This window comes from Grampus griseus (genome assembly GCF_964374135.1).
Source record: "Grampus griseus genome assembly, chromosome: 21".
NCBI classification, from domain to species: Eukaryota; Metazoa; Chordata; class Mammalia; order Artiodactyla; family Delphinidae; genus Grampus; species Grampus griseus.
In genome coordinates this window covers 32,454,440-32,469,092 of record NC_139015.1, presented here as the reverse complement: position 1 = coordinate 32,469,092, position 14,653 = coordinate 32,454,440, and the positions used below count along the sequence as shown (strand labels likewise).

Below are 14,653 nucleotides of genomic sequence, written 5' to 3'. Positions count from 1 at the left end.
TTACTGTCTACCCCTTCCACCTACTCCACTTACCTCCACCCTCTCACTGGGCATTGTCAGTTATCACCTGCACACTCATGTCTTTTGAATCTATCTCTAGCCTCTTTTCTAAGTTCCAAACTTCACTGTCTAAATCACCATCGGTATTTCTTTCAGAATATTCCAGAGGTACCACAGTCCTCCTCAATAGATGTTCATAATTAAATTTAACTTTCTAATTAAAATATATATTCAGAAAAGTACACAGATTGTACGTGTATGCCTTAATTCCTAATTAAGATCCATGAAACCATCATCCAGGTCAAGAAAAGTAACATTATTTATACCTCAGAAGCCCCTCTCCAATTCATTACCTCTTTCTTTCTCCCTAAAGGTATAATCACTATCCTGACTTACAATAATATAGAACTATTTTTGAACTTTATATAAATAAAACGATATATTATGTATTCTTCTGGGTCTATTCTTTCATTTGCTGTTGTTTGTGATATGTTGACTGTAATTTATTTTCATTACTGTTTAATGTTCTACTGTAGCAGGATATAACATAATTTATTTGTGTAACCATTCATTGATAGTTATTTGGGTAGTTTTTATTTGAGTAGATTTTGGTGTTATGAATAATGCTGCTCTGCTCATTTTTGTGTATGCTTTATTATATATTGTGTGTATGTACTTCGTTTGGGTATATAGCCAGGAGTGGAAGTGCAGGATCATATGGTATGCTGTGTTTATTTTTAGTAGTTTTCAGAGTGGTTTTGTCAATTTATATTCCTATCAGCAGGGTAAGAGAGTTTCTTTTGTTCCATTTTCTTACCAATACTTACTATTGCCAGTCTTCATAATTTTAGCCATCCTTGAAGATCTGCTTCCTTGATGGCTAGTGAGGTTGAGCATCTTTTCTTATGTTTATTGGCCACTTGTATATTACATATGTATTTTCTGTTGTAAAGTACCTGTTGAAGTCTTCTGTCTGTCTTTTCCTTATTGACATGTAAGAGTTCTTTGTATATACAGTACTGGATATGAACATTTGTTGGTTAAATGTGAGTTAATATCTTCCATTCTGTGGCTTTGCCTCTTCACTTCTTTAATGGTGTCTTTCTAGTCTTGCGTCCTTCTTACTGTGTTTCCTAACCCAAATCAGTTAGCCAGCAGTTCCTGCCAGTTATACCTTTAAATACCTCTTTTGTCTCTTCTCCAGTCCTTTCATCAGTGCCTTAATGCAGGCCCTTGGTACTCAGGGCCTGGATCATAGATCATATCCCTTCCCATCCATTTCCAACCACGTACAGAGTGACTTTTCTAAACTTCAAATCTTACTCATACCATTCCTCTGTTAAAATCTTCTTGTGGTGCTTAGAGGCTACAGCATAAAGCTTAAGCCTCATGACCTTGCTTCTACCTTCTTTAGAGGTTACTTCAAGTTTCTACTCCTGGATGAAGTCTTTCCCGACGTTAGTCCCTGGTTCCTTTTCATATTTCTTTTTAAAGAAAGGCTGTGGTTGTCTTTACCACAGGCCCAGTTGTTACGACAGCTTCCTGCTGTTCATCTCTCATTTCACCGCTTGGCTGAGCAGTACTGTTAGTTTGCTTGTGTTGGACATTTTTACGTTGATGTACCATCCAACTCTCTGACTAGTCTATTTCCTTTTCAGGCTTTTTCCTCTGCCAGTCCCTTAAATTTTGATGTTTTGACCTTGGCTTTCTTCTTTCCACCTGTTCTCCATGGGAGAACTCATCAACTGTGATGGCCTTACTGCCATTTTGTACGTGCAGTCAGCCCTCAAGGTATCTGCAGGGTCTGGGTTCCAGATTCAACTGATTAGGATCCACGGTTGGTTGAATTCAAGGATGTGGAACCTGCAGATATGGAGGGCTGACTGTCTGTGACTTCCAGATTTTTATTTCCAGACCACCTTTTCTCTTGAACTCCAGATCCATGGGCATTGCCCCTTTGATGTTTCTTAGGCATTTTAACCTCATTAAGTCCCAAACTAAGCTCATACCTCCCATCTCCCAAATCCATTTCTGTATGATTCTATATTTTCTTTGAACATCCCCTTCAGGTATGCCTGCCTGTCAGATACCTCTGTGAAGCCCTTCCCTGATACCACTTTTCCCTACTTGGTCACTTCTTCCTTTGTTTCCCTATCATAGTACCTGCAAACATCCGTTCTCCCCTGTAGACTAAAAGCATCTTGAGGGGTTTGTATCACTGTCCTGCACAATGCTTAGCATATGTAGTTGAGAGGTGAATGAGAGTACCTCCAACTAAACACACCTGAAATCAGATTCATCATCCCTTTGCTTTCCTCCTGGTTTTCTTCTTTAAAATGACTCACCTTTCACAGTTGATGACATTCCCATCTTTTCAGTTAAGTTAGTCATGTTTAATTCCTATTCTATCACTTCCACAACTAGCTGGTTTCTGAGTCCATAGCTATGTTTTCCTATTCCTTTCCCTTAGTTTTGGTTCAGCTTCTTATCTTGTCTTCACCAGACTGTTACAATCACTGTTTAATTGTTCTACTTATCTTTAGGTTTTCCCCAGTTTGTCTTCGTTATTGCTACTGGAATTATTTTTGTCAAATACAGTTGATCATCTTTTGGTTCAGTAACCTGTTCGTCTTTTCTTCAGGATAAAGTCCAACTTCTTTATAAGACATTCAGTGGCAATCTTAAAGAAGTGGTCTGGTCTTCCTCCCTCCACTCATCACGGAAGCCATATCCTTTAAGCACTAGCCTTGGCAGACTGCAAACCGAAGTTCACCTTGTTTACACTACCTGTATTGCCTTTCTCTCCATCCAGTGCTGTGGAGGAACCTAGAGACCTAGGTTTAAACCTGCTTTTAACAATTACTATCTGTTGTCCTTGGACAAGCTTCTTAAGATACCATAGCAACATGTATTAAGTACTGGCACTTAATATGCGTTATCTTCCTCGTTCAACCCTTCTCCTCCAAACCACAGTCGCAATTTATCTTTCCCATTTGTACAGAGCTCTTACTGTTACCTTTCATTATGCTTATTAAACATCTTATTTTTCTCCTACATCACATGCCTTTTAAGGGCTGATACTATGATTTCTTGTGCTTAATTCAGTTGAAGTTTTCAATCTTAGGTAATGGATTTGCTTTGCCTAATCCACACTGTATCATTTAGTATCTAAGTGACCAACATGATTGGGATATGATTTTTTGGACCAAACTTGTCACTATGGGGACTGTTTGTAAAGGCCCAGCCAAAGCAGCTTGGTAAAAACTCACCTACTTTGTTGGAAATTCAGGAGGGGGATACATTTGTCCTAAAATTATATGTAACTCTCGAAGGAATTTACAACTGTAATTGTAATGTCTTTATATTTATACTAAAAAAAAAAGCCCAGTACCTGAGTGAATTGTGTTTTTCTTTACAGCCAGTTGCTGAACCAATCCCCATCTGTAGTTTCTGTCTTGGTACAAAAGACCAAAACCGAGAAAAGAAGCCAGAGGAACTAATCTCCTGTGCAGACTGCGGCAACAGTGGTATGTAGCCCTTGTGTCCTTGTGACAGGTGCCCTCAGGCGAGAGGATGTTTGACTGGAGTTTGTACCCTTGGTCCTTAAGAAAGGAACATTTTAATTTGATTCTGGTTTTAGGTACCTGAGATGAGCTTCTAGATGAGGGAGGGATTTAAATGTATAGTTGAAATGTTTTATTCAGTTAAGTTAAATCAGGCCTCAGCTGTTATTGTTGTTTTTATAAAAAGCTTTCCATAGACTTATTTTTTTCTGTTGATCTTTATATTTCACTATCAAACATCTGTTCAAATCACAGCAATCAGTTAGAAGTTATTGCTGGTTTCTTTAATAATCACTACTTATCTTTCTTGATTTATGCCTCAGGCTTCATGAATAGAACCAGGATGATAACAGATTTGTTTTTCTTGATAGAAACTTACATATGTCACATTGGGAAATAGAGCGTTGACACTGCAATTTAGTGAGCTGTGTGAAACTCTGGGCTCTAAAAAAGGTTTTGCAAAGAGTCTCCTAATTTGTCAATTCCAGAGATAGTCTTGGTCTGCATTTTAAGAACTTAAGAGGCTTTGCAGTATCTTTAATCATTGGCTTAATAGTCAGTGTTTTATACCAGTGACAAATAGGATTTAGTCCAGAAAGCAGAAAACACACTACATACTTCAACGGGAGAGGAATTTAATACTAGAATCAGGTTTTTGTGAGATCGTTGGAAGGGCTGAAGAGGCAAGCTCTGGACTGGGCCTCAAGGACTGATTCCTGGGACGTTGCAGAACTGGCCCACCAGGGAGCCACTGCATCTGCCTCCATCTGGAAGAGGTGGAAGTGGGAAGTACTGCAGAACCGTTGAGTTCTGTAGCTGGTGCTGAAATACTGAATTCGGCCGTCGTCACAACTGCTTCTGGATAGCTATGAAGGTGGAGAGTAGACACTGGCGTTTTCATAACTTTTCATTAGAAAACAGTATCAGGAAGAAGATGGTCTTTGCTTCATTACTGCCTTTCAGAAATCACTCAAACACATCCCATTGGTAGAATTTAATTCGTATCTAGAGCCTAACTGCAAGAGAGTCTGGGAAGTATAGTCTTCAGCTTTTCGGTTTTTATGTATAGAAGGCATTAGAAGGAGGTGGGAAGAGATCTTGAGTAGTGGTGACCATATCCAGCATAATACCACAAACCAAAATGAATTCTGGGTGGTTTCACAGTTAATATAAACCATAAAATCATAAAAGGTTAGACAAAAATATAGTGATATGTCATACAGTACAGTGATTTCCAAACTATTTTAGTAATGGAACCCTTCAGAAGTCTTATGAGAACTCAAATATGTAAAACAGATAAAAATGAATCTGCTTTAGGTGAGGTAGGAATGAAATGGGAGCAGGGAGAGGGTTGTGTTGTAGCCCTGCCTTCCAAGAAGCATTATATTTGAGGTGGTCTCGGAGTTTCTGTAAGATAGGGAAGAGCGTACTTTGAAAATCTTACTATAGAGGGGACTTTTAAAGAACTAGTAAGATAACTATTAGTTACCATTGCTATAGAAATAAATTACTACAGAACTTAGCAGCTAAAAGCAACAACAAACAGTGTTTATTTCATGTTGTTTCTTTGGGTCAGGAATTAGGGAGTGGCTTATCTGGGTGGTTTTGGTTTGGGATCTTTCATGAGGTTGCAATTAAGATTGCAGGTCCTGTGCTTGTGTCATCTGAAGGCTTTCATGGTGACTCATTTACCTGGCTGGCAAGTTAATGCTGCCTGTTGACAGGAAGCCTCAGCTCTTTGCCCTGTGGACCTTCCTATAGGGCTGCATGAGTGTCCACAGGTGGCGGCTGATTCCCCCAAGCAGGTATCTGAGAGAAAGAGCAAGGTGGAATTGGCAGCATGTCTTATACTTACCTTAGAAGTCATGCTGTCATCTCAGCAGTATCCTGTTTGCTGTGGGAGAGAACTACACAAGGGCGTGAACTGGTGGTGTTGCCAGGAGGGCTGCTTGGAGCTTGGCTATCAGAATAACCAAGGAAGAAAGTATGGACATGGTCAAGTATACGAAATTTGGTATTTTTCAAATTGAGAACTAAAATACCCCAAATTTTTAAAAGCAAGAATTGTTTGAGAAAAATAATTGCATTAAATATGGCAAGGGGCCAAAAGCTCTAAAGTATAGAGCGCGTGCTTACATTCTAAACGTGAAGTCTGGGGGCAGAGCCTATGAATAGGCAGTTCACACGAGAGAAATTTAAGAGTTGAGCGTGTGAAAAACGTTCTACCCAAATAATAATAGGAGCGCACACCAAAGCAGCAGCGAAGTGTTACTTTATAGCTTTTATAGAGCTCAAAAGATAAGAGAGCCCAAACTGGAGCTGATAAAATTGTGGTGAAGTATTTGTGCTTTGCTGGTGGCACTGGGTATTATATCATAGGACTTGAAGCATGTTTTGGCAGAGCAAGTCTACCTCTCAAGCTATAGCAATGTTTATTTCATCTCACCAACTCCTCTTTCAGGAATTTATTCTCAGGAATTAACTTAAAAGAAGGAAAGAATCTATCATCATGAAATAATTCACTTTAGTGATCTAATAACTGTTACGGGTAATTGTCTAAATATTTGCAACAGGGAAATGGTCAGGTAGGTTATAGTGTGTCAAGTCAGTGGAATATAATCAGTTTAAGGAATGTAAATATAAAGTTTGCTTGAATAAAATAATGAAGAAAAGCAAATCAAAGCCGTATATATTCTATAATTAAAACCATGCAAGGGCTTTAGTTAGTTTACAAAGGAAGAGTAGGACACGAAAATGGCTATTGTAGGATGATGAGATTATGGGTGAGGTTTTTACACCTCTTCCATTTTCCTTGGATGTTAGTGATGTTTTGGTGATAAATTTCTTATCATCTCTTAAAAGAGAAAATTATTTAGGACTAGAAGAGAGAGGAGAGAAGATAATTTAACCAACACTTTCTCTCACTGAAGAAAAATAAACATAACGAATTTTTAGAAGAAAGGGATAAATCTTTTCAGAGTTAAGAGCAAATTGGCTACCCTAAGTTTTTGAGAATCAAACTGATACTAATTTTCGGGAGAGGAAACTTTTTTTTCTGTTACTATTAATTTTGATCACAATAGAAATATTGCTTAGGTTTTAATTTTAGCTTGAGTGCCTTAAATCATGAGCACATAACTCACATTTATTTATTTATTTATTTATTTTTTGTGGTACCTGGGCCTCCCACTGTTGTGGTCTCGCTCGTTGCGGAGCACAGGCTCCGGACGCGCAGACTCAGCGGCCATGGCTCACGGGCCCAGCTGCTCCACGGCATGTGGGATCTTCCCGGACCAGGGCACGAACCTGCGTCCCCTGCATCGGCAGGCTGACTCTCAACCACTGCGCCACCAGGGAAGCCCCATAACTCACTTTTAAATGATGGCATTTAAAAAATATATTTTTTAGTTGTAAAAGTAACTCATGTTATTGTTTTAAAAATGAGAGCACAGAAGGGTATAAAGTAAAATGTAAAATCCTTTTCCTGCAAAATATTCATAGCTCTATATCCTAGGATGTTACAGTTGTAAACAGTTTTTGTGTTACTCTTCCAGAAATGGCCCAGGTATGTTTTGTATTCATATGCATGGGAGCATGTGTACACACATAGTGCTTTAATTAATGTGGGCTTAATAAAAGTTTGGAGTTTGTCAAGCTTTTATTTTCAAATTGGGGAGGGTGATGTATTTAGCACGCATAAAACTGAATTGAGTGCCCAGTCCTGATGAGGCGTGTGTGGCAAGCTTCCAGGGGCTTCTTGTTTTCCTTGATGTTTTGGTTTAAGAAAATTGCCTTTTTCTACCTCATTCCTTTAATACAGTTACAAAATGATTCTTCATTGTTTTGTTTGCGAACTTTCCCCTTATTAGGTCATCCATCCTGTTTAAAGTTTTCCCCTGAGCTAACGGTTAGAGTGAAGGCCTTACGGTGGCAGTGCATCGAGTGTAAAACGTGCAGCTCCTGTCGAGATCAAGGCAAAAATGCAGTGAGTATCTTCGTCTTCCAATGTGAATATTTCATTTATAAGTAGAATGTACAACTGGCATTTTCCTCTAAGTTTGGTTGGTTATTTTCAGTCACTTGGTCCAGCAGAATTTAGAACAGTAGCTCCTTCAGTAGCTCCATCATTAGTTTAGAATAGTTGCTCATTGACACTTGGATGATATCTAGGTAGTTTCTAAAGCACCTTAATTGTATGTTTGCAGAGAGACTAGCTACTTTAAAGAAATACTCGTGAAATTTGTTTGAGTGATATGGAGGTATTCATTTAGGGATGGTCAGTTATATTAATTACAGTCATCCATTTCTCTTCTTTTATTAAAACAGACCAAAGTTAGCTTGTATCTGGCTACTGGATAAACTTAAAAATAATAAAACTTTAGTTCTTTATTAAAGATGGATGAAGCAAAACTTTTTGCTAACTCAGGCTGTCCGTTTACTCAACTAATACAAATTAAGGGAACTTTCATTATTATGGTAACTCATCTTCTTTACGGAAAGGAGCTTCCTAGGTTTCATGAAGTCATGATCCTGACATGTTTCACAAGGTTGAACCGAACTGTTCTTTCTCTCCTTTAGGATAACATGCTCTTTTGTGATTCCTGTGACCGAGGTTTTCACATGGAGTGTTGTGATCCGCCACTCACCCGGATGCCAAAAGGTAAGACATACTTTCTGAAATCAGTCTGGCAATATAAAAGGGCAGGTTAGTGAAAGCGCTTTTTAATCTGCTTTGTTAGGATGAGAGAATAGTTTGCATCTTTCTATTTGGTGTTGTATAAGTAGGAAGAGAGCGGGCAGTCACCTTAAAGGTGGGGATAGTCTTTCTGTTGAGGCATCCTAACATTCTTATGTGGTGTGGATTTATTATTAGTTTCCTCTGTTTTCATTATTTAAGTATCCATGGAGGGTGAAGGTGTTCATTTATAATTTTTTGCCAGCTCTATAGCTAGAGGGCAAAATACTTGCCTCCTTATGTAATAGTTTGAAATATCTATTTCTTGAAAGGAAGAAGTGAAATTGTATTAGGTCATGTTGATTATATCACAGCTCATCACTTTTGAGGGGCCTAAAGCTATTAGGGCCTCTGATTTATCGAAAACCTTAAAAATTTTATAACATTTTGCAAACAAACAGGTGCCCAAATCAGAAGAATACAGCTTAATAATGTTATTCTATTCTTTTGACTCCTGTTCCTTGAAAGGTATTTAGTTGGGATACAGTTGCCTGTTGGTTGGATTTCCATCTTATCCTATGCTTATAGTTTCTTAAAAAAAAAAAAATCATTAGTCTTCCCTGCTTTGTCTTACCATAAATTCCATTCTCAACTCGGATTTTGTGATTTATAGGTTTCTTAAGTAAAACGCTTATGGGATACTTGATGTGTCTGTTTGAAGAACTTTTTCCTGTTGATGGAAAGGGACTCAGCCTTAGTTACAGCCAAGTTATTCCACTTTAGGATTTTACTTGAGTCCCTCTGTGCCACTATTGATTGTCACCTTTTGAAGAGTCTACACTTACATGTACTGGAAGAATAAGTATCCCCCATTTCCTACCTCTTCCATTTACTTGAAATGTGGACAAAAGGCCTTCTGAGAATCCTTCAAGATAGTAAAGATTTTCTTAGGACTTCATTCCTGTGTATTTAATGCCTACAAAAGAAGTTTTATGGAAGCTTAAAGCAGGCAACATTTTATTTTGAAATAATTTCAGATTTACAGAAACGTAGTACAAATAGTATAGAGAGTTCTCATTGTACCCTTTACTCAGCTTCCCCTAATGTTAACAGCTTACAGTTATTGAAACCAGGAAACTAACATTGATCTGATGTGATTAATCTACAGACCTTATTTGAATTTCTGGTCCTGAGAATCCAGTCCAGGATGTCACATTACATTTAGTTGTCATATTTCCTTACTCTCTTCCAGTCAGTTCCTCAGATTTTGTCTTTCCTGACCTTGACACTTTTGAAGAATACTGGCCAAGTATTTTGTAGAAAGTCCTTCGTTTTGGGTTTGTCTCTTGCTTTATCGTGATTAGATTGAGGCTATGCAGTTTGACAAGAATACCAGAGAAGTGATGTTGTGCCCTCTTAGTGTATCATAACAGGGGTATATTATACTGGTGTGTCTTATTACTAGTGGTGTTAACTTGGATCACATGATTATAATGGAGAAACTTGACAGACACCTTAAAGTTACTCCTTTTCTGCTTTGTATCTCCTTTAGCATCAGTCATTGATTCGTGCATGCACCACTTTTTACTGTGGTGTTTGTCTACATAGTGATGAGTTTTCTATTTCCATCATTTCTTCTACATTTACTAACTGCAATTCTGCTATAAGAAAGAGTGATCCCCAGCTGTGGGATGATCTGAGGTGATGCCTGTTTGGCAGACTTTGGTTTTTGCTGTCAGAGCTCCCATCCTGGCTTCTGAAGCCGATATGGATGCCCTGGGGTGGGCACCACCTGGCTCCCACGGGCTCCCAGGTTTGACTCTATCCATTTGGAGTGGCTTGGGGACCCCACAAAGCCTTTGCTCCTGTTGGTTTGTCCCTGGCAGCAGACAAAGCCTCGTGCTACCCTCAGTTTTCCCCCTTTATTTCTTTTGAAGAACCAGTTTTTCACGGTACTTGTCCTGATTGTTTTCATAGTGTTCAAATCTGTATTTTTGTATGTAGGGGGAAATAATTTTCTCAACAGTAATTGTTAATAAATACTGTATTAAATTGTCATGAAGGAGTTCTTGTTTAATAAATGGACATGTAAAAACAACAAAACCCACCCAAAAAAAAAAAAGTAAGAGTGATCCCTTTCTCCCACTTATTTATTTATTCAGCTATTCAAATCATTATGGACTCATGGATATTTATTTTATTCTATGGCTTATAGTCCATTGCTGTGATTATTCCTTTTTTTCTGGATTGACCCAGATCTGGCTGTTGGGAGTTCCTTCACGTTGGCTTCTGGGTCCTTTTCACATGCCTTCATCATCTGTTGAGCTCTTCTTTATTTCCTGGCACCACAAGCTGTTCCAGGGTATCTTGTATTTTCCCAGCTCCAGTCCTGGACTCAGCCATTCCTCTATGGGAACCTGGCTTCTTTTCTTGCAGAACAGTAATTAGAAGCCCGTATGTGGGTTCTGGGTATAAAGTGAGGATCAGTGGACTTCAGCCATGTGTGGCCTTCAGGATATTTGTGAGTCTCTTCCAGTTGTTTGTAGAATTTTGTGTGTGTATGTTTTCATGTTTATTTTTCTGGGGGGCTTTTATCAGATTTTCAAATGAGAGTCCTTGACCTGAAAGAGGTTAAGAACTCCTGGCTTAGAGTATCTGAACTCTTTCATTGTATTTATGTTCATTATGCTTTTATGTGGAATTTTCTTTCTTTATAGGCATGTGGATATGTCAGATATGTCGACCTAGGAAAAAAGGACGAAAACTTCTACAGAAGAAGGCGGCACAGATAAAACGGCGCTATGCTAACCCAATAGGACGTCCAAAAAACAGGTTAAAGAAACAAAACACGGTGTAAGTTGTACTTGTGGCAAGGTGAGGGGAGAAGAGCGTAGGGTCTTCTCTGTAGCACAGGATTCACTTGTTTGCTCTGCGAAAAGACACGCAGTTGTCACAGCTGCCACTTTTATGTAATAATAATGGCTAACTCTTACTGAGCCCTTAATAAAGTACCAAGGCACTCACTGTTCTAAGTGCTTGACATGTGTTAAATCATTTAATTCTCCCACCAGCCCAGTGAAGTAGGTACTGCTGGTACTCTCCTTTTTCAAAGGAGGAAACTGCAGTCTAGAACGATTAACTTGCATAGTTTATAGTAAGTGTTCAACTGAGGTTAAAACCCCAGTAGGCTGGCCCCAAGGTCTGGCTCTAAACCGTTACCTTAGATTGCTTCTTTTACCTAAAAAACAAGGAAGAAAAAAATTACGTTATGGAAGCATTTCACAGATTCTTCTCTTGATGTAATCTCAGTAGTTTATTTCTGTCATATGTACAGATTGCTGGATAGCTTCTCCTATTGAGGTCATAGCTAAGTCCCATTTCTGTGTCCTGAAGTAAAATAATGTGAATTTTCATCTGTTAGCAGAAATCAGGGATATAATTATCTCTTGTGGACTAGAAAACTGGGCTAGGTTTGGAGGAGGTGGGGCAAGATTAAGTAGCTAATTTTCTCTTTTCTTTGGAGTATCTTTACAGTAATTCACCTTTGATGATATGTAAACTGTCTTTAGGCCTGTCAACCTCTCACAGAATTTACCCACCCTTTGTACACTTAAGACGAAGGTGGTATAGCTGAAATGAGTGGGCATTAGCAGCTTGAAATACATAGAACCAGTATTGTAGTTCATATTTTAAATCTTAAATCAAGCTTTAACTTTCCTGTAAAAAGATCTTTTGATTCCTGACTTGCAGAGAGTAACCCATCCTTATGTTTAGAGGTAAGAGTATAACTCTGAGTTGGTGCAGAGATCCTTGGACTTCATACCTGGAAAGGTCTTAGTTTTTCTCTGGTACAACTCTCATTGTATAGATGAAGACACTGTTGTTTAAAGAGAATGTGATTTGTCCAAGATGTGCAGCTAGTAAGTGGTAGAATTATGACTCAGATATGCCCTCTGACTCCTGACCTAGGATTCTTTTCTCTATAAAATGAAAAGGCTTCCCAGAAATAGATGTTTCTAATAACATTACTTTTTAGTCATATAATATTTACAGTTTATGGAATATTCTTAACAATATAGATTTTTAAAATATAGTTTTAGGTTATTTACTGTGTGTTATATATTAAATAGAAACCATATAAAGATTTCTTTTTAATAGTTTCCCTTTTCCCTGTCTGATTCTTTAGGTCAAAAGGTCCCTTCAGCAAAGTTCGAACAGGCCCTGGAAGGGGTCGGAAACGTAAAATCACTCTCTCCAGCCAGTCAGCGTCGTCATCAGAAGACGGATATCTAGAGCAAATAGATGGCTTGGACTTCTGCAGAGATGGCAGCGTCCCCTTGAAGTTCAATAAGAAAACCAAAGGGCTCATCGATGGCCTTACCAAATTCTTTACCCCTTCCCCTGATGGGCGGAAACCTCGAGGGGAGGTGGTGGACTACTCTGAGCAATATAGAGTCAGGAAAAAGGGCAACAGAAAATCAAGCACTTCAGATTGGCCCACAGGTAAAAGCTGTTCACTTAGAGACAAAAAGTGTTCCGAAGTGTGTTATTTGGAATAACAATAGTTATCTGGAGTAGATTCATATTTGATTATTAAAAATTGGTCTTGGACTATAAGAATGTGCTAAAGATATGTATGTAGGTGATACTCAGGTGATAACTGTGGCAGGAACTTAGAGGCTAGAGATGAAGTTGGAGAATGGGCAAGTAGGAGTTTTAGACAAAAGAAGATGCTTTTTGGGTGGAACCACAAAGAATCTGCCTACAGAAATTTGGTGTATAACCTTGACTCAAGGATAACTTTATGTAATATTTCATAAATTACAAAATAAATGATGTGATGAACATCAAGATGCTTACTTTATTCCTGGAAGGAAATTGCAGAGTATAGGTAAATATTGGGTTGGCCCAGAAGTTCGTTTGGGTTTTTCCAAGCCTGAACGAAGTTTTGGGCCAACCCAATAAAATGCTGATGATATGAGCATAAGTGAAAGACCAAATTATATGCAAATATGATGAGGTCATTGATTTTTCTACTTCAGATCTTGGCAAATACAGTTGTAATTTTTCATGGAGTATACTTAAAAAGAGAGAAAGAGAACCACAGCTTCACACCATTTGCTTATGTGTCAGGCTCAGGTCCCTAGTTTTCAAAGTAGAAAACATCTGTGGAGAAGAGTTAAAAGTATAGCAGATAATTCAAGTCAGAGGAGAACATTTTGGTGAGCTGTCCAGATAATTAGAGCTGGTCTTATTGAGTTGCGAGAGCCTAACCTGTGAAGAAAGTTAGAAAGGGCTCTTGGATCACAGGGCCGAATCTGTAGTGTCTCATGTGCTGCAAGGACTTCCTTAACTTTTATTTCCTTCCCCGCAGTGTCCCATTGGTGATTGTATTCACTTCTTCATCATTCCTGCTTATATCAATGATTGATTGGTCCACTGCAGGAGAGAAAAATCCTCATCCTTGTCAGGTCCCCCCTTTTATGCTGTATTGATTGGCTTTTCACCTGAGTGGCAATCAACTAACTACAGTTTAAGCATTTAAGTACTTTTCAGGTCTTTATCAGCCATGTAGACTGTAGATAAGCTCCACGCTGAGTACATTTATCTAAGAAAATATGCAAGCCATTTAGGTTGGATTTAGGAAGGAATCTCTTAAAGCAGATCGTGATAAAAGACATTTTTGAATTAACCATTTCACTGGTGGTGGATTATTAGAAGAATCTACTGGAAAGTGTTAGAAATTATTAGAGCAAATGTATAAAGTGTATGGAGAACCAGTATTGAGCTTTAGGCATTGGTATGAGCTTTTGCTTTAATTGGCTCTGTCATTTTCTTTATGAATTGTAGAGTGTAAGAAGCAATCTGCACCATCTGACACAATGCTACGGAATACTGTGCTAGATCTGTGCCTGCATCGTCTGTGTCATGCACTAGGGGGCATTAAAGGCACAGAATATCTTCAGATTAGATATGTATTTTTCAGTTTAGGAATATTGTCAAGAGTGAGTCCTTGTCCTTCTTCTTCTTACACTAAATGAGTAACTGTATGTGCAATTGATTTTTAAAAGAGAACTGTCTGTCACTAATGGGGTTTTTTCAGCCATACTCATACAGAGAGGAAGTGAGACCACATCAGTGTCATCTTCAAATGCAAAGGATAGTGATCTACTTAATCCCTCAATGCTTTCACTCATTTCTTTACCCATTTGAGGAAGGTGCATCATTTAGTGTATGCTTATTATAATTTGTCATACTTACCCAGAGGATTACCACCTGTGATACTCAGGCTTTGGAGTTTGTGCTTTAAAAGGGTACCCAGAATGTGAGGGGAGTTGGTAGTACTTGGCATCAGTTAAAGTAGCTATTTGAAATACATCTTTTTGTTGAGATAAGAATGTATTGGTCTTATGAA

At 38.4% G+C, this 14,653-nt stretch overlaps 1 protein-coding gene across 1 annotated transcript in view; it reads left to right on the top strand.

The window, feature by feature from the left end:
* Nucleotides 1-14,653, top strand: part of KAT6A (lysine acetyltransferase 6A) — a 109,654-nt gene that overhangs the window by 51,589 nt on the left and 43,412 nt on the right. The window contains exons 3-7 of the mRNA XM_082680291.1: nucleotides 3,419-3,527; nucleotides 7,433-7,548; nucleotides 8,142-8,223; nucleotides 10,956-11,091; nucleotides 12,425-12,741. Of these exons, the coding sequence (XP_082536417.1) occupies nucleotides 3,419-3,527; nucleotides 7,433-7,548; nucleotides 8,142-8,223; nucleotides 10,956-11,091; nucleotides 12,425-12,741 (760 nt within the window). The remainder of the gene's footprint in view (nucleotides 1-3,418; nucleotides 3,528-7,432; nucleotides 7,549-8,141; nucleotides 8,224-10,955; nucleotides 11,092-12,424; nucleotides 12,742-14,653) is intronic.